The 19581-nt window shown below is 42.9% G+C and overlaps 2 protein-coding genes across 2 annotated transcripts in view; one reads left to right on the plus strand and one right to left on the minus strand.

The window, feature by feature from the left end:
• Positions 1 to 9472, minus strand: part of LOC116037284 (collagen alpha-5(IV) chain-like) — a 31764-nt gene extending 22292 nt beyond the window's left edge. Inside the window, exons 1-8 of the mRNA XM_036005689.1 lie at positions 9138 to 9472; positions 6618 to 6671; positions 3442 to 3531; positions 2931 to 2975; positions 2689 to 2733; positions 2500 to 2562; positions 2290 to 2343; positions 2118 to 2144 (exon numbers count right to left, since the gene is read on the minus strand). Of these exons, the coding sequence (XP_035861582.1) occupies positions 2118 to 2144; positions 2290 to 2343; positions 2500 to 2562; positions 2689 to 2733; positions 2931 to 2975; positions 3442 to 3531; positions 6618 to 6671; positions 9138 to 9209 (450 nt within the window). The 5' untranslated portion in view covers positions 9210 to 9472. The remainder of the gene's footprint in view (positions 1 to 2117; positions 2145 to 2289; positions 2344 to 2499; positions 2563 to 2688; positions 2734 to 2930; positions 2976 to 3441; positions 3532 to 6617; positions 6672 to 9137) is intronic.
• Positions 9473 to 9528: 56 nt separating this feature from the next.
• LOC116037233 (collagen alpha-4(IV) chain-like) overlaps positions 9529 to 19581 on the plus strand; it is a 31131-nt gene continuing 21078 nt past the window's right edge. Inside the window, exons 1-8 of the mRNA XM_031281033.2 lie at positions 9529 to 9643; positions 9885 to 9973; positions 15090 to 15132; positions 16800 to 16871; positions 17076 to 17210; positions 17459 to 17503; positions 18831 to 18947; positions 19514 to 19579. Of these exons, the coding sequence (XP_031136893.2) occupies positions 9933 to 9973; positions 15090 to 15132; positions 16800 to 16871; positions 17076 to 17210; positions 17459 to 17503; positions 18831 to 18947; positions 19514 to 19579 (519 nt within the window). The 5' untranslated portion in view covers positions 9529 to 9643; positions 9885 to 9932. The remainder of the gene's footprint in view (positions 9644 to 9884; positions 9974 to 15089; positions 15133 to 16799; positions 16872 to 17075; positions 17211 to 17458; positions 17504 to 18830; positions 18948 to 19513; positions 19580 to 19581) is intronic.

Below are 19581 nucleotides of genomic sequence, written 5' to 3' on the forward strand. Positions count from 1 at the left end.
CGCCTGGGTAGCTCACCTGGTAGTGCAAGTGCCCATATATATAGAGGTTTACTCCTTGACGCAGCAGCCGCAGGTTCGACTCCGCCCTGCTGCCCTTTGCTGCATGTCATTCCCCCCCTCTCTCTCTCTCCCCTTTCATGTCTTCAATGTCCTATATAAATAAAGGCCTAAAATGCCCAAAAAAGAATCTTAAAAAAAAGAAAGACTATCAGCTCTACACAAATCTCTCTGTATTTGTCAGTATGGCTATGTTCAGAAACTGGTGTCATCCGGCAACTTTCGGCGCAGAAACCCGAGTGATGATAATTACCTCTTCTGAAGAGTCCATCAATTTTAATCCTCCGTGTCCTCCTTGGCTACTAGCAACTGTGTGGAGGAGGGGTGGGGGCTGTGCCCGATCACGGAAGGCTTGTTTCATGTGGACGCGCCGACAGTTTTGTTGTCATTACTTGGAATTCCTCATGGGGGGCGGCAGAAACTACGCACTATAGCTTTAAGGGTTTAACAGGCTTAAAAGGGCCAAGCTAGTTAAAAGTATCTACAGCCATGAAAACACAGCATTAGGCAATATTGTTGCCAGTGAATATTTCAATCCTGACTCTCATTTGGAGTCTACACTGCAACTACTTTATAACTGCAATGAGAATGATGTCATCCAGGTAAAACAATTCAGAAATTCCCAGGCTGCAGCAGTTTGAACAATGTGTCCACACAGTGAGAAGGTGTGAGGTTTAGGGATTAGCCAAATACTGTAGTAACCTGCTGTACTTGTATGTTATTCAATGGCAAGCAAAACAGAAGAAGTTCTAGCGCCTGGAAACAACAAATGTGGAAGATCATTTGACAAGACTAATTGATTTACTATGAGAACATGCACTTGCATATATGTTTGGCACATGGTCTCCATGAGGGGTTTTTACCCCCTAAATGTCACAGAAAGTGCCCGTCGGGTCTATCATAATAAACCAGATGAATCTAGTTTCTTTAGAATAAACGTGGAGTAGTGTTTGCATGTGTATATAGTGCAGGTTAGAGAGATGGCTCATGCACGTTGTATTCTTTATTTTCCAAGGAGCAGGGGTGGTTGCCCTGTCAAAGCAGACTATCCATCCACCATGTTAGACCACAGCAGTATCACCACTACTGGAAGAACTCTAATAGATGGCAAACTGTGGAGCCGTTGCTACCATGTGGTCATATGACTCTGTCACAGTCAGGAAATGGAAGAGTGCAGTCTTTTGACACCCTGAGCTTAACAAGTTTTTGGCACCATCACATGAAATGCCCATGGATGGATAGATACTATATTTTGATAGTTACTTTATTTTTTTTAAAGACTATTCTAGACAGGACAGCTGATAACAGGAAAAGAGGGGGAATGACATGCAGCAAAGGGTCGTAGGTCGGAATCGAACCCGTGGCCGCTGCAGCAAGGGCTGAGCCTCTGTACATGGGTCGCACACTCAACCAGGTGAGCTACCCAGGCCTGATAGTTACTTTATTAATTCCAGCAGGGAATTGTACCATTACAGCAGCTTAGCAAAAAAAAAAACAGACAAAGATAATGTGCAAAAAAATATACAATACTTATCAATATACAATATTTATCGACAACAGAATATTCTATAGAAATAGAGGAAACAGAAAAGAAGGAGGATTTTTACTGTACATATATACATGATGTGGTGGACATAGTAGTGCAAAATGAAATACAACGTATACTGTAAAATTATACTGCAGTCATGAATCATAATGCTCACAAAAAACCTTGCTTTCTGATGCAGTAGGTCTATAAGGTATACTCTAGTAACTCTGAATGAAAAAATTTGATTTGAGAATGCATTTCTCGTTACAAATAAAATTGGAAGGATGGACTTAATAGAAGGAACACAACAAAGAAACATCTTTAAACAACTTTGTGGTCTCACATAGACTAGGTACAAAATGAGCTCTGGGAGCTTGGGGAGGCAGAGAGGGGTTTTTCATGGTGCGTCAGGATCCTGCTAATAAACTTTTCAAAAGGCAGTAATTGCTGAGCAATTCTGCAGTTTCAGCCTTCCTGAACACAAAAAGTACTAAACAACTGAAGGTGGGTGGCACAGCATTTATTTTATTACCTTAGGTCCAGGCCAGCCAGGTGGACCCTGTAAAGTAAAGACAGAGCTGAAGCAAATTTCAAACAGTAAACGTATTCCTTGATGGTTCATTTTAAGGACAGCACTGAACAACAAAAGACTAAAAGTGCAACAATTAAAAACACTGTATCTAATTACAACATAAATAACTTACTGCACGTCCATCAAGGCCTTGGGCCCCGGGAATACCAGGAGGTCCATCTTCTCCCTAAAAGTATGCAAAGACAAGTTCAGGTTTGTTTGAGAATAGAACAAGCGTGATGGAGCTCTCTACTTAAAGCACCATATCTATATCTATATATCTAAAACGATTATATGGAAGACATGCTACTAATACCACGGTTAATATGTAATATTTTCTTACATCTGTTCCATTGCAGCCTGGGGCCCCGGGGGGTCCTGGAGGCCCTTGTAAACCTGGGACACCCTGTAAGAGAATATCATCAGAGTAACAGGCATTTATAAACATATGCAGGAACACACACTTACGCAATACACACATTTAGAGGATGAACAGAGTGACGGATGTATATAAGAAACTAAGATACCTCACCGGTAAACCGTGAGACCCAGCAAATCCTTCTTTGCCTTTAGGTCCCTGTAATGACAGTAACAAAACCAGCATACTTTTTAAAAAGCACACAGGAGCTACAGAGTGAATACCTGGTCTACAACAGTGTTTGCATTTTGTCTATACACATATGTACTGTATTATACACAAGTCATTTCAAACATAGCTCAATTTTCACTCACTGACACATCAAATAAACACCCAACAAAGACAAGTGATATTACCGGATCGCCTTTTGGCCCCACAGGTCCATCAGGCCCAGTGTTGCCCTGTCAAAGACAGCGTATAATTAAGAAATAATTAATTATATATATATATATATATATATATATATATATAATTTGTTCTTTCATTGACAGGGATTCATGGTAAACATTCATCATCACATTTAATAACATATATGTCAGGAGACAAACAGAAGGACATGTAACAATCACAACCTGCACGGTACTACTACAAAAACACATACATGAGATGTCGTGAGACTTACATTAACTACAGCAAAACTCTGTGGTCAAAACAGTGTAACAGTACAATTGTCTACATAGTTAATCTAGGTTAGTTGGTTAGTTATCTATTAATAAGAGTGATATTGGGGTAGAAAAGGAGAAAGTGTAATTTATCAGTCCATACACAATTTCAGTCAATGTTACCCTCAGTGACAACAGTATTGGATTTGGAGATTTACAGACTATAAGAGCGAAGGAGCCACGACAGCCAGGTTTGAAATTCTACCTTTGGTCCCAAAGGCCCAGCGTGACCATCTGATCCTGGACGGCCCTCTGACCCTGGGAGACCTGTAACGCCTGGAAATCCTTTGTCTCCCTGTGAGTGTGAGTGTATAGTATGTGTGTGTGAGAGAGAGAAAGAAAGACAGGGAGAGATGAAGAAAAAAGAACAAGGAAGCAGACCGACCACAAACGACAATAAACAACAATAGAGATGATATTTCAAATGTTACAAATTTGTATTTGTAATTTAGTTTAAGTTAGGATGCAGTTGTTGAATAATTCAGTTTCCTGGATGCTTGTTGAAATACTACTATGAAATTGAAATTGATGCTTAATAAATAACATACCTGCTAAAAACACTATTGCCTTCCAGCAATGATAGCCAATGCCTATGCAAATTTACTATAAATTGTATTCACACATGTAATTGTTAATTGTGATTTACAGATGCTAAATCATATTGTTTTTTGTGCTTTTCAGTTGATCATGGTTACACACCACATTTACACACCATATGGTTGAAAATATAAGCTTGTTTACTCCTACGTTTCCAAATATTACTAATGGATACAGACCTGCAACCACATCAGCAAACATTAATATTATAGTTTTGTATTATTATTTTGTTAGTCCCTGTATTAAAAGACCTGACAATCGCTTTGCGTTTTTGACAGTGAGACTGATGTTTAACAAAGTGAAGAAAAAAAAAACTATTCAAGCCTACTGCTCAATCACAGTTGAAGTGTAATTATTAAATTGAATAAATATTTCATATAGCATTAATGAATGTGTATATGCATGTGTGTGCTATAGCTGGACACATAAAAATAGACACATTCATTTCTCAATGCATTTGGAATATACAGTCTATAGAGTCACAAGATGTTTTGCAGACCATTGCTGAGGCTGAACTGCTGACTAAAGAGCTGTCATGTGTTCTGCTCTCTCTGCTTAGAGCTCACTGCAGGTTGATTTAAACTGAAACAGCTGGTCTCTCTTGAAAGAGCAAAAGAGTTATGAAGGAGGTTAAGACCCACTTAATAAGGTATTTATGCTTTTTCAACTAAGATCTACGGTGGCCGACAGGGGCAAACGCCCTGCATCTTAAGAAAACATACAAATAGACAAAACACAAGCAAATTAAGAAAACAACTTCATTAATTTGACAACACATGCACAGCATTCAGCAAACACGCTGCAAATACACACAACACAACCAAATACATAAACGCGCTGCAAATACATACAACACAACCAAATACACAAACGCGCTGCAAATAAAAAACGATGCAAAAAGAAAAGCACACAAACCCCGAAAACAAATGCAACAAAAAAATGCTGCATCCAGATTACACAATGGAAGTTCTCCAGACCTCTAGACGGAGCAGCTAAGTGGAACAGCTTGATTTTCGACCCCACGGGGAGAGAGAGAGAGAGAGAGAGAGAGAGAGAGAGAGAGAGAGAGAGAGACTGTAAATATTAAGTCTATGTTTGAGATATGTTTTCTCTCGTTTGGTGGGTGTGTCTCGGCTCAGGTCACAGGTGATACTCAATCAGCAGAGACGTCTGTAAACTCGTGGTGATAAAACATTTAAAACTGCATCAGCGTTTAACGTTGAAGTTTGGTTAAGCCATATTACATGAGAGAGTTTAATTTCGAGGTCCGAAATTACTGAAGTATAGGCCTCCTCAAGTGTAATATTGTGATTATACAACAAAATAAGTGATCAATCTGTATTCATATTGTGGAGCAATTCGCTCTTGAAATACAAAAAAGAAAAAACAGACAGGATTTCTAGTCCCTCCCTGTTTAGTAAAACAGCCAATTTACCGTGGGATTTATCAAACTGAATAAATCCCGCCCGCACATATAAACACAAAACTGCTTTGCTAACTCCATCGTGTTGTACATGACATCTGCTGAAAAAGTTATTGTATTCATTAGCATGATTGCCGTACTGTTTAGTTCAAAAACATCCAAAACACCAAAGTACGAAGACATAGGGACCAGACACGAGCTTTTGTTTTGAAAAGTCGAAGCTTGGGGACAGCACCAGCTGGGAGGGCATGAGACAGGAGCATAGACTGTATATTATTAATATATTATATTATGTTATTAATAATATTAATAATATAAATTTAATATACAGCCTATGGACGGGAGGGCATGAGAGGGGAGTTCTCTTTTTACTATGCAGCCATACCTGACTCAAATAAAAAGGCAGAGTGCTCTCTCCCCGTGGGGTCGAAAATCAAGCTGTTCCACTTAGCTGCTCCGTCTAGAGGTCTGGAGAACTTCCGTTCTGTAATCTGGATGCAGCATTTTTTTGTTGCATTTGTTTTCGGGGTTTGTGCTTTTCTTTTTGCATCGTTTTTTATTTGCAGCGCGTTTGTGTATTTGGTTGTGTTGTGTGTATTTGCAGCGCGTTTATGTATTTGGTTGTGTTGTGTGTATTTGCAGCGCGTTTGCTGAATGCTGCGCATGTGTTGTCAAATTAATGAAGTTGTTTTTCTTTTTGCATCGCTTCTTTTTTCTGGGTTTGTGTGCTTTTCTTTTTGCATCGTTTTTTATTTGCAGTGCGTTTATGTATTTGGTTGTGTTGTGTGCATTTGCAGCGCGTTTGCTGAATGCTGCGCATGTGTTGTCAAATTAATGAAGTTGTTTTCTTAATTTGCTTGTGTTTTTGTCTATTTGTATGTGTTTTCTTAAGTTGCAGGGCGTTTGCCCCTGTCGGCCACCGTAAAGATCAGACTAGTGTACCACTGTACAACTGCACCTTGAGCGTTTTGATTATAAAAAATGTTAAATAAATAATAGTGGTGGTAGTAATAACAAATGCAATAGGCCTTTTACACAGGACACATTTTGTCACAGTAGAAAAAGCAGGTTTAAAAAGAAAAAAAGTGTCTCACTCAGATAAGATAACATAGTCCCATCAAATGTGAGAAGTTTGTACATTTCATCTTTATTACAAAACAAAATGAGCTGGCACAATGGTTCATGCTACAGTACATGTACATGACCTGTTGAACCATGGGTACAAATGCAGTAATTGTGACAAGAAAAGTGAAACAAAGGAAGTGGTTTCATAACTGCATGAGGCAGAATTCATTCATAGTAAACCCACGCATTAATGAATTTGATGAGTGTTTTACACAGACGATTTATGATCCACTCACCTTGCTGCCTTTCACTCCTTCACAGTGGCACCTTGATTTCCCATTGCACACACACTGAAAAGAAAATGTAACATTGTTCAATGAGTATTGAGTAAATGGAAAACAATGTCTAATTCATTTGATTATATATCTATTTAGAAAGCAGTGGCTCTCGGTTAGGGCTGGGCAATATATCGATATTATATCGATATCGTGATATGAGACTAGATATCGTCTTAGATTGTGGATATCGTAATATTGTGATATGACACAAGTGTTATCTGTCCCTGGTTTTAATGGCTGGATTACAGTAAAGTGATATCATTTTTTGAAATTAACAGACTGTTCTAGATTTTCTATTATTTGTCTTTACCCACTTATACACATTAATGATGATTATTTATCAAAAATCTCATTGTGTAAATATTTTTTTGTTGCCCGATGCCGGTATCTGGGTAAGGGGACATCAAAAGCGGAAACGCGGACCGAGGGCAGGAGTTCGAGCTAGGTGGAAAGCTAACGCTAGCCGGCCTATCCATCCTGCTTGCAAGTGTCTGCTCATTAAACAACAAACTGGACTACATCCAACTTCAACGAAACTCCCAATGCGAGTTCAGAGACTGCTGTGTTTTTGTTTTTGTGGAAACATAGCTGAACAACAATGTACCGGACTCCGCTATCTAGCTACCAGGCCTGCTAGCCTTCAGAGCAGATGCTGCTCTGTCGGGTAAGACTCGTGGATGTGGGCTGTGTTAACACAGACACGGACTGGTGCAGAAATGGGGTGCTTTTATCCAACTACTGCTAAGGACTTTGTGACTGTTAAATGCCGACCATTCTACATTCCACGCAAATTCACGGCTGTGTTTATACTCTGTGTTTACAGCCCACCAAGCGCTAATGCTACCAATGTGTTAGCTGAACTTTATGGAGCCTATGTGTGTGCACTAAATGTAGCCTGTTTCGTATGTCGTTTTTATATAATGTTGTTTTTATATATTTTAAATGTGTAACACCACTTGAGCCACGGTGAAACGTTGTTAATTAAAGTGATGCTAGACCACCGGCCCTCGGGGGGCGGGGGAGAGATGAATGTTCGGAAATAAGAGGTTGCTGTGGCCCGCCGTACAGGTTAGTTTGACCAGCGGGCAGCAGCAGCTGCGGCGGCCAGAGCGAGCAGCTGCAGCGGCGGCCAGATCGGGTGATCACGGGGGGACATCCTCAGCGGTGAAACGCGAACGGAGGCTGGAGTATAACCTAGCTAGGTGGAAAGCTAACGCTAGCCGGCCACCTGTTCCATCAATCCTGCTTGCAAGTATCCGCTCATTAGACAACAAACTGTACTACATCCAACTTCAACGAAATTCCCAACGCGAGTTCAGAGACTGCTGTGTTTTTGTTGTTGTGGAAACAACAGTGTACCGGACTATCCAGCCTGTTTCTCTGTTGCCGGGTAAGAGTGGAGATGGGCTGTGTTAACACGGACGTCAGTGAGTAATCGACATTATTTAGGAGTTACTAAACACTATATTGACTCTAGTAAGGATAGGGATTTTAAGTTTTTTAGTTAGGTATTTGGAGGAATTGTGCAATAATGACAGATTCACACATTTTTCTTTTGTTTACAGTAAATAAATAATTACAAATCTTTATTTAAATCAAGTTCATAAAGTAACTTTCTTTGCATTCATTTGATTCCCAATCAAGATACACTGGTAAAAATTGCTTTCAATTGTTAATATGTACTTAAAAACTGTTCTGAAATGCAAAATAATAGAATTTTAATCATGTGATAAAATATGCGATTAATGGTTTGTGGCGATTATAGCGATTAACTATAGAACTTCAGCGATTAATCGGGATTAAAACCTTTCCATCTTGTGCTGGGTGCATGTTTTATTTTCATTCTACCATATCCTGTCCCTTTTCCACGATCTTCCATGAAAGGGCCCACCAACATAGCCCAGTGAAGTGAATACTGTACACAATAAAGTAAATGTACAAACAAACTGCAACAAACCCCTGCATCTCTTCAGGATACAAGATGTTTGATGTTAAGCATAGACATAAGTTACAAACAGACTACGGCATTGTATATCAGAGTTAAAGCTGTGAAGAATAATTGGCGCTAATGTACACAAAAGGAAACACACAAGGACCATACTGTTACAGAATGATGCTGTTCTCCCATAAACAGTGATTTAGTAGATTTTTGTGTGGGACCTGGGAGAGTTACAGCAAAAGAAAGGTAAAGTTATACTAAACAGCATTACCTATATTATAGCTCAGCAACTAACCCAATGCAGTCTAATATGAAAGTAATAACAAGCAAGAGTATGATCAGGATTGATGATCTGACAGGATTACAGGACAGGCTTACAAATAAATCTGTGTCCCCAGTGTTTACAGTATGAAACGAAATCACAATTGAAAAAAATTTCATTGCATTTCAATACCTGTCCAGATAGGAGTCTGTGCTGTTAGCTAAATTAAATCAGATCAGTCTACAATGGTATGTCAGTAAGGAAAAATGAATCTTACATTTTTGGCCCAAGTGCCCATCAGCATCACAGCAAACAGGATCAGAAAAACTTCAAACACTGGCCTTCCCATGGCTCCTTTATTGCTCCAGTTACATAAAAATCTCAGGAGTAACCACACACATCACAGAGTTGATGAATGTCTTTTTGAGCGTCCTCCTCAGCAACTACCCTGCACATTACACCCATCCACTGCTGTACTATGGGCAATGTTAGGTCATGGATTCAGTTAAATTTGTCTGGGTTAAAGTGCCTGGATAGACAGAACAGCCCAGAGAAGTTGTTAACTTAATCCTGAAGAGGGAGGCGGTTCTGAGCTTACTGATGCAGTCAACCTCAATCATCATCCTTCTCCTCTTCTTATCCCCAATACTTACAAACAGTGGCAGTTACTCTGTTTGGTTTTCACTGATACAGAGGCAGGAGATTAGTTTGAATCTTCCGAGATTATCCTGCTTAGGATGCACTGAAGCGTTCATGAAGAATAATTTGAGCTTCTGAATTCGGGTGAGTTGTGAATGGTGTTTTATGTGCATGATGGACTGCTACCTAGACTACACAGGGTGTACACTTTAATGCTTGAAGGATATTACCTGGGTGGGAGGGCAGCACCAACTATTTCTTTATCAGTAGCATATTTAGATTTTTTCTAATCATAATTGCATGTACTACACACTACCTCACAGGAAGTTATGCTTTACTGTCACAGGTGTCTTTGGTGTTTCATGCTTCCTTTTATCCACTACAGGGGGCAGCACTGAGGCCAACACTCAGCTGTTAGGCAGACTGATGAGAGATGGGATCCTCAGTTACTGTTGTAACTCTGTGCCCCCTCAGGTGAGTCCCACTACAACAATATCAATAATGAATTATTTGCAATAAGAACAATATGAAATGCATATTCATTTTTTGTCTCTAGCAGCACTGATATCTCATAATATCTAATAATACCTTTTTGTGACCAAGCTGTAATGTGAGATCACCACATCAGAAAATGTAGATCACTGTATATTTTCGTCGTACAAAATTTGATTTTGTGTTAAACAGATAATGATGTAGGAACATTTTGTAAACAAATATAAGATCTGTCATCGAAAGACACATTGCTAATATAACAGCTACTATAATTAGTTATATATTTAATCATTTTTTTTTTTAATTTTTGTCAAAATCTAAGTTTTCTTTTTAAAAACTGACCATCTGCAGAACATCACTGAGATCACTCAGCCCTGATAAAGTAAACATAAGGAGACATGTCTCATTAAGTTTGGTGGAATCCACACCTCCTACTTTGTAAACCTACGTACCTGAATACAAACACACTTAGAATTGTTTACTCAGATCTGCATACTTGCGTAAGTTGCGTTCCAATGTGTAGACTCGGTATAGAAACTGACCTTCACTACACTGAGACGCACGCACACACACACACACACACACACATACACACACACACACACACACACACACACACACACACACAAGCACTATTTGGTGTCACCAGCAGTGTGATGAGAGTTTGGATAGGAACATTCTTGTTCCTTTCCTTCTCTTCTAAGGGTGGAGCTTTAGTTCTACTGTACATAAGAGCAATACATTATAACGATAGTTACGTATTGTAACTCCATATTGTAGATTCAGATCCGCAAGGGCGGGAAAGAGTATAGGCGCAGCCCTCTAAGCTACGCTATTGGGTTTATCCCTTCGCGCATGCGCAGTCGTGAAGATTTCTTTCCCGCCCTTGCGTGCAGCACGGGCTTTTAACTACGTCCGCAGAAACTGTATATAAACAGAGCGGACTCGTTGTTCATCTCCCAAAATCAGCTTTTTCTTCAGCTAATGTTACAGGACCGAATCTTAGAGGGCTGCGCCTATACGCATAGAATCTGGAGTTACAATACGTAACTATCGTTCTATTTTGTATAGGCTTCGCCCTCTAAGCTACGCTATTGGGTTAGGGCGAAGCTAATGTAGTCAATGCCACCTGCGACACAGAGCCCACAAGCAGAACATAGACTAAGCAGAGAAAAACACACATGCAACAGCGCATCATTCGTCGTTGAGTGTGGACAGGACTGAGTGGGTCATGGAGGGCTCAGACATATCACGCAGATAGAAACGGATGAATGGGCATGGCCCAGGAGGCTACTGCGCAGATGTCGGCTACTGTCATGCCTCTGAATAAGGCGGTGGACGCCGATAATGCCCTCGTAGAGTGTGCTCGGATGCCCTGGGGGGGCTCCGCCCCCTCCGTGTTATAAGCCTGGATGATAGCCTCGCACAGCCAGTGAGACAGACGCTGTTTTGAAAGGGCCGCTCCTTGGGAGTGTTCCCTATAATGTACAAACAGCTGCTGTGTCTGCCTTATGTGCGCTGTGCGTAAAACGTACTGTGATAGCGCAGGCACCGGTGAAAAGCTTCCTCCGCATCGTTGTTATGAGGCGGGGGGAAACACCCTTCGAGGGAAAACACTCTCGACTGAAAGGAATTTGTCAGAACTTTCGGTGTGAATGAGGGGTTAGGCTGTAAGGTGGCTGCGCTCCCATCCCCTCTAATGGAGAGGCAGGACGGCGAGACTGACAGCGCACATAAGTCGCTCACTCTCTAGGCTGACGTCAGGGCAAGGAGAAGCGCCGTTTTTAGTGATAGCAACCTGAGAGAGGCTTGTGCCAGAGGCTCGAAGGAGGCTTCCCCAAATCTCGAAGCACCAGGCTAGATCCCATTGGGGTGTGAGAGAGCGCACGGCGGGTTTCTGATGCCTGACCCCTTTCAGAAAACGCTTCACCAGGGGATGCGCAAAAACCGTCCTCTCTCCATAGCCTTCGTGGCAGGACGAGATAGCTGCCACGTAGGCTTTGACTGTAGAGATAAGTTAACACGAGAGGCAGGGGACACGATATGGGGTCCGCACCCTTCTCTGTGCACCAGCGCTGGAAAGCAGACCAACACCCTGCGTAACACGTTGTAGTAAAGGGGGCTCTGGCGTTCTGTATAGTGCGCACCACTGCAGGGGGCAAGCCTAATCTCTGCAAGCGTTCCCGCTCAGCAGCCATCCCCACAGCTGCTGGGTTATCACCAGGGGGTGAAATATCGCGCCGTTCAGCTGTGACAGAGCGTCCTCGCGCCACGGTAGTTGCCAGGGAGGGCCCACCAGCATCTGAACCAGAGTCAGGAACCAGGATGCGCTCGTGCGCTCCGGTGCCACTAAAATGACTGACCAGGGGAAAAGCGTATAGGAGGGTTCTGGGCCAGGGGTGGTGGGAGAAGGCGTCTACACCGACGTATGACGTCACCTTGCCCAGGGGAACCCTGGTTGACAGGGTCCGAGGGTTTCCCCAATATGCCAGGTCTGACTGAAGAGAAGGAAGGATGGTCAGCAGTCGCCACTTGTGGCGTATGGGGTCGAGGCGCTGGCGATGAAACCACCTCTGGATTTTCCTCATGTGGAGGAGACCCAGGGGGACAACTACGTGACCCGCAGACATCATGCCCAGGAGACGCATCACAGACAGCGCTGACACCGTTGCGTGTCATGTGGTGCGTGACAGCAGAGAGATCAGTGCGTCTCGCCTTGGCGCTGACAGCCTGGCTCTCATGACAATCGAGTTTATGTCCACGCCCAGATAAACTATCGATTGTGCGGGGACCGGTGAGCTTTTCTGCCAGTTTATGGCGAAGCCCAGTGTTTGCAGGTGCCGCAGAACTTCCATAGTGTGCAGCACCGCCTTTTCCCGAGAGGGAGCCAGAATGAGCAAATCGTCCAGATAAAACAGGACTCTGACGCCTTTTCTCCGCAACGGCTGAAGTGCCGTCTCCATGCACTTGGAAAATGTGCGGGGGGTCAGTGAGTACCCGAATGGCAGCCGGTTGTACTGGAAATGGGCCCCTTGGAAAAAGAAGCGCAGGAATTTCCTGTGTCTGGGAATAATTTGGATGTGAAAGTATGCGTCTTTCAGATCCACAGACGTAAACCACTCATGGTGGCGGATACATTCCAACACGTTTGACAGTCTGACACACTGTCTGCATAGTGAGAGAGCGGTGGAGCTCCGCGTGCAGTGGTGGGCTGGTGTGCGCTTGTGTGGGGAACAACTGTCATGTTGTCAGCGCACTGTTCAGTGGGAACAAGGGCTGCTTGGTTGAGGGGAAACTGCTCTTTAGATGGGTGGGAGTGGCCCTTAAAAGGGCCGTTGTGTTTCCAGCTCTCAACCGTATGGGGACAGACGTTCGCCGCGCCCCGACGCCGCTGTTTGTTGGGTGGCTCGGGGGTGGGTTAGACCAGGTGGGGGCCGCCTTCATGGTCCTCCGGCTCCGTGAAGCCTGTCGCTCATGTGGAGCCGGCAGTTGCTGCGGAGGGGGGCTGGGCGGAGGAGCGGAGCTCGAAGCCTGGGAAAACGCAGCCGCAGCAGAGGCTGTGAAGCTTGTCATGGCGACGGTGCTGCTGTGGAGGAGCCGCCTTCCAAGAGTCGAGCCTTCGAAGTCGTTCCGCTTGGTGAAGGTAGGACGTGGCTGTCTGTAGGCGGGGCCCAAATAGTCCATCAAGAGCTATGGGGCCGTACAGAAGCTCGCGTCTGACGTCAGTGGGTAGCTGTGTCATGTGGAGCCAGATGTTTCGCTGGGCCACAGTCTGCCATGCCATGACTCTGGACAATGCCACTGTGGACGCCGTGGTTAGGGTGAGGATCGCGGTCATAGCTTTGCCAATTGTGGCTAGCTCCGGAGGAAGAGCTCCCAGAGTGATGGCCATGGCGGAGGCTAGCAAAGCTATATTGTTCTGTGCCGCGAGACCCTGAGCCGCACACTGGTGTGACCGGTCAGTGACCTGAGCACATACCTGATCCTGGGGCGAAAGAGGCGTGGGCTTCTGGTGGCCGAAAAAAGTGGCCTTCGGAAGCAGAATGGACGCCAGGCTCTGCTCCAGAGGGGGTACCGAAGGGAAGCCCGCTTCTGTGTCGCCTTGAACCCGAGTGAACGGGGCGTAGCGAGAGACGGGAGCCTTCAGTTTCCCAGGCTGGGAAAGCACCTCCTCCACAAACGGCCGAAGCTCCGTGAAGCACGGCCAGAGTGGAGCCCGTGAGGAGGGCTTCTCCTGAGCGTAAACATCCCCGCTCAAGAGGCCGCGAGCGGGGGCTGGAAGCTCAGCCGAGAGTGCTATGCCTCTCTGGTCTGCCACCTTTTTGATGCTCTCCGGCAGATCCAAGAAGAGAGTCTTAGCGGTGGAGGGTGGAGCCGCCTGAGGCAGAGAGGAAGGCCGCCAGAGCGGTGCCCTTGGTCATTCCGGAGAAGCGGAGAGCCGCAATGGGAGGGCATCGATCCCCGTTTCAAGGTCCAGTCCTCCCAGCGGTTAAGCTCTTTAGATGGCAGGCGGGCGCAGAACTGGCAGGAGGCGTCGGGGGTGAAAGCCAGGCCGGCGTGAGCGGCGCCAAGGCAGGTCTCGCAGCGGGGATGGAGGTCCGGCGGCAGGATATACCCGGTCCGGCAGGTGGGGCAGAGGCGAACACCGTTGGAAGTCAAGCTTGTCTTCATACTGCTGTGAGTGGGAAAAGTGGGAGATGAACAACGGGTCCGCTCTGTTTGTATACAGTTTCTGCGGACGTAGTTGAAAGCCCTTGCAAGGGCGGGAAAGAAATCTTCACGACGAAGGGATAAACCCAATAGCGTAGCTTAGAGGGCGAAGCCTATACGAAATAGAAGCTAGTGTGTAATGTGTAAAAGCAAGTGGACTTTTTTCAGATTTAATTTTCATTAAATAAAATGATTGCCTTACTTTGTAAGGTTTGTAATGTGTTGGCAGCAGACCAGTGTTACTGTATGAGCATTTTCGCTTTCACCGCACACAAATCGTGTCACTTTTTGTCATACAGTTTATGCGACAGCCATAAATGGTTGTGTAAAGGCATTCAGTATCTTAAATGAGACTGCAGTTAATCTATTATCACTGTTGCATTCACAGGTGGATCCTTGTCCTGGTCATCTTGGTGCAGCAGCTCAATGCAGTAAGACTTTTCTTCATAAGTCTTTATTACATACACATTAAGATTTAAACATGACATCACTACTATGACAACCTTTAAATCTAAAAACTTTGAAAAATAATATAAATAAGTGTAAGTAATTTTAAGTGCCTATTGCAAAAATATAGTACAATACAAACAATATTAAAAAAAATTTTTTTTATACAAAACATAACCTACTGCACAATATGACCATATTGCTGAGAATAACCATTACACATGTCAATTCCTCCCAAACTCAGAATCCGATACCTTGTAAGACACAGCAGACGTTTACTGTAATCAAAAACAATTAATGCTTCTTTGTTCTATATTTTGTTGTAAATAATTTGCAGCCAATTCTAAGTACAGCCACATATATGCTGATCAAGACTAGGTATGAGGAGGAGCACACAGATCTTTTGCTAGAACATATTTCCAGACAATTATTTAGTGGACTAGTGCCTCAATTAAACATGTTTTTAAAGTACTGTACACTGGGTGAAACACGTGCACCTGCTAAGCTGAAAAAAAAACTTCACATGAACAAATTTTTTTTTAAATGTAGCTTTTGTTGAGACTACTTTGTGAGGATGTTACATTGGACTGCATTACGTTGAAATCCATCAAGTAAAGTTTAATTACAACTTCGTTTTTGTAAACACTGCTGGAATGTAGTTTAGGTCTGTCAAAAACAGCAAACCATCAACACAACGCCAAGATAGTCCTGAACCTGATGCTCTCAATGTATTTTGTGTGTACATAATGTTTATGTCTATGTGCTTCTGTTTTGTACACATCTGGATTCTCTCAAACTTAATCTGAATGCCCTAAGCAGATGGTTAAGTGTTTCAAAGAAAAAAGCCTTAATATACTTGATCCACCTGGAAAAGTGTATGTATTGCTCCCTATATGTGGAGCACAGCATCCAAACTATCCCTTTAACATTAATTGCTTTTAGCTGCTACAGTATGTTAAGTAAAAATGGAGACCTGCCAGTGTTTTTACTTCTCACTATGTGTTCCCAAATGTGTTCCCAATTTGGCTATTGCACTGAATCCCAATGACCTGTCCAAGTCATGGCCAACTGTCACTTTTTGTGACCGATGCAAGAGATACCCACGAAAGTTCGGACCAAAAGCGAAAGTGGGATAGCAGATGTGCGATAGAAATTAATTTCACCAGCATGTAAACTCCTCCAAATATTTAGTAAGCATTACTAAATATTTGTGACACAGGCACTGTTAAACTCCCCATACATAAACACACACAGTGGTACTTGGCATCTGGAGGTGTGATGTGTAATCACAAAGTAGCTTTTCAGCAAGATGTCAGTGCATTATGAGAGTAGTGAAGCTGTGTTGGCTTTCTTTGTCATCAAGGTCAGAACACTCATTATTTACCCAAGTCTGTGTGAATATTGATTTGTTTAAAGCTTTCTAATCAGGACTGTCCAGTCTGCACAGGGAAATGTGTTAATTCTCAAAGCTGTTAAATATTCAGGAATGTCAGATATGTCCAAACCACAACCTCATCTGATGTGCCTGATGTCCTCTGACCCCTAACTGTCTTCTGCTCAGCCTCAGCCAGTCTCCATCGCTCTCTCATATACAGTAAGGAGCAGTCTTCCTGCATTTATGGCCTTGGTTTCTCTCTGTTTGCTGTTTCAGGGGAGGAATGAGGGCCCATGTCAAGGCAGAGACTGCTCTGTATGTCAGTGTCTTCCCGCTAAAGGTGCACGGGTAGGCACTTTTAATTCTCATGTTGTTATTTATTGGCAAGTTATCCGTAATTGCTTTCCCAATATTAAGCTTGATATTTTTAATTGTAGTAGTTTCCTCATTAGAAAGATATTTAGATCAAAGTGTGTCTTAATCTTAAAAGTGTCACACACAACAACAGTTAGAAGATAAAAAGTTTTATATACATGACTGTTCTCTTTGTAGGGAGCTCCAGGGAAGCCAGGCCAGCAAGGCCCCCGGGGACCAATGGGACCATGGGGATGTGACGGGTCACCCGGAGAGAAAGGCAGGAGGGGAGCAGAAGGATCACATGGCCCAGAGGGGCCCAAAGGAGACCGTGTTAGTGGGCATGTTTATGTGCATGTTATGTGTTGTGTTTAAAATAGAAACAGGCAGAAAGCAAAGCAGCTACTGCATGCAAGAACAGCTAATCATCACAATAAGTCTACATTATTAAACATATTCAAAATGTGTATGTAAATATGCATTTCCAGTGAATGAGAAAAAAAGAAGGGGTCAGGTTGGGACTGAATAATGCAATCTAACCCTGCAATGACTGAATAGTGCCCATGTTCTTTAAATTTCAGGGCAAGACTGGTGTTCCTGGTTTTTCTGGTAATGATGGCTCACCAGTGAGTAAAACCACTGTTGTTGTAAATTTCATCTACAAATCAGAAAAAGTGTAAACAGCTTACACTGACAATAATAATCTGGTAGAGGTGAGTAACCCTCTGAGGAGATTGCACCAACTTTCCAAACCCTGTACAGCTCAACGTGGAGTTAATTGGAGCTGAAGTTTTTTTTTTTTGTTTTTTTTTTTTCTTACATATAGAATTTAGAATTCATTCTTCATAATAACACAGTCACTTTTTTAAATTGTAAATATGCCATGTGGTATTCCCAACTGTTTAACTGCCCACTTTATACATTTTAGATACAATATTAGAGACTACACAGTAAATGGTGCAATGATTTGAAGCTTGTTACTGGTATGCCCTCTAGTGGTCACATCATATAGTACTGTAGATAGATGGGGCCTGAATTCAAGGTGCAATATGTACTGACAGCTAGCGTTTAAAATAGTTACTGTAGTCCAAGTTCAAAATACTGGAGAGAGTTGTCTCCCCCTGCCCCTCCTCCCCAGACTTGAAGTTCACAGACATTGCCAGACCTGAGAACGTATAGCATCCACAATGTTGATCTACGCTAGCCTCACATAGCCAGACGTTACTCCACAGCGCAGCGCAGTAGCTATTGTTAGATGCTGGCTACGTTGACGGTCATAAAACCCCAGCGCGGAGCTCTACCGACTGACACACACACTTTCTTGGCTTAAAATTATGGCAAGAACTGCTACAAATACCGCTACCTTGCCGTCCTCTTCAGCATGCTTTGGAGGAGGGTCTGGCAAAGCGAGACTACAGGTCATGCAACTGTTTAGAAACACTGAGGTTTTTTAAGGTCAGGTAGAATCTAGTCTCATTTAGGTAATACATTTCCGTTGATTCCGCTCGCACTGATTCCATGGCTGTACTACAGCTGTAGCGCGCTGGGTTTGTGTTTTTACAGGTAACGTTATATGGCAACCCGGCCCCAGCTGTCAAAATGGGCAGTTGATACCAACAGACATCTGTCACGGAATGGGAAGGAGAAAATACTGGCATTAACATTGTGGTCAGAAAAGATAGTATTTCAACTTAGCATGTGTCCTTAATATCTGATGGCATGTAGTCATTTTTGGATTAATACAGTAAATATATTACACATTGCACCTTTAAGTGTTTGTGTTTAATAAACTCAAGTTGTTCATCTTAACCGCTGTACTTATAAGATAGCAGGCCTAAAGCTATTCATTATGTAAAGCATGTTTTCTTTATCATTCTCAACTAGAGTTAGACAGGTCATAACTGTGGCTTCCAAAACTCTGCTGTCACTCACCACCATAACTATATTGTCCAGGGCCACACTGGAGCAGGCGGTGAGCCTGGTTTGCCAGGAGTGGATGGCTGTAATGGGACAAGGGGTCGACCAGGCGCTTTTGGTATTGATGGTTTGGATGGTCTCCATGGGCCACAGGTAAGTAGAACTCCTGCTCTGATGTTTGACAAAACGTTGTGGCTTTTACAGAGTTATGCAGCAAAGTAAAACACATTGGATTTCTAGTCAAAAGACAAAAACGTGAAAAATCACCAGTAGTTACATTCTTTTTTGACAGTTCTGCAGCACACGATGTAAGTCTATTGCCAGATTCAGTGACAATGCAGGAAATAGTGTAACATTCAAATAGCACAGAGATAAGTAGGGTTGTGGCGGTCTGCGTGGTGGTTGGACATGTAGACCAGAGGCCTAAATTTGTGTCCTGTCTCCTGCCAGTGCCCAACAGTTAGCTTTTTAAAATGTTTTAACTTTAAGCATCTTTCCCTAAAAGGCTGTAGTTGCCTAACAGCAGATGCAATCTGCAGATATTGTAGGAATAATCATTTGAATAAATGTCGGTAGGCTACTGAATGTTCACAAACATTCTAATTGACCATGATTCAAGGTTTTGTAGAAATTATGTAAAACTATAAAATACTGTATCTGTTTTTTTTTTCATAATGTGTCTAATGTAAACATTTACTGTGTTTTTTTTTTTTTATAAGGGATTACGTGGACCTAAAGGAATTAAAGGAGAACCTTTTTATGGTGCTACATATCCAGGGCTTCCAGT

This window comes from Sander lucioperca, chromosome 9 (genome assembly GCF_008315115.2).
Source record: "Sander lucioperca isolate FBNREF2018 chromosome 9, SLUC_FBN_1.2, whole genome shotgun sequence".
NCBI classification, from domain to species: Eukaryota; Metazoa; Chordata; class Actinopteri; order Perciformes; family Percidae; genus Sander; species Sander lucioperca.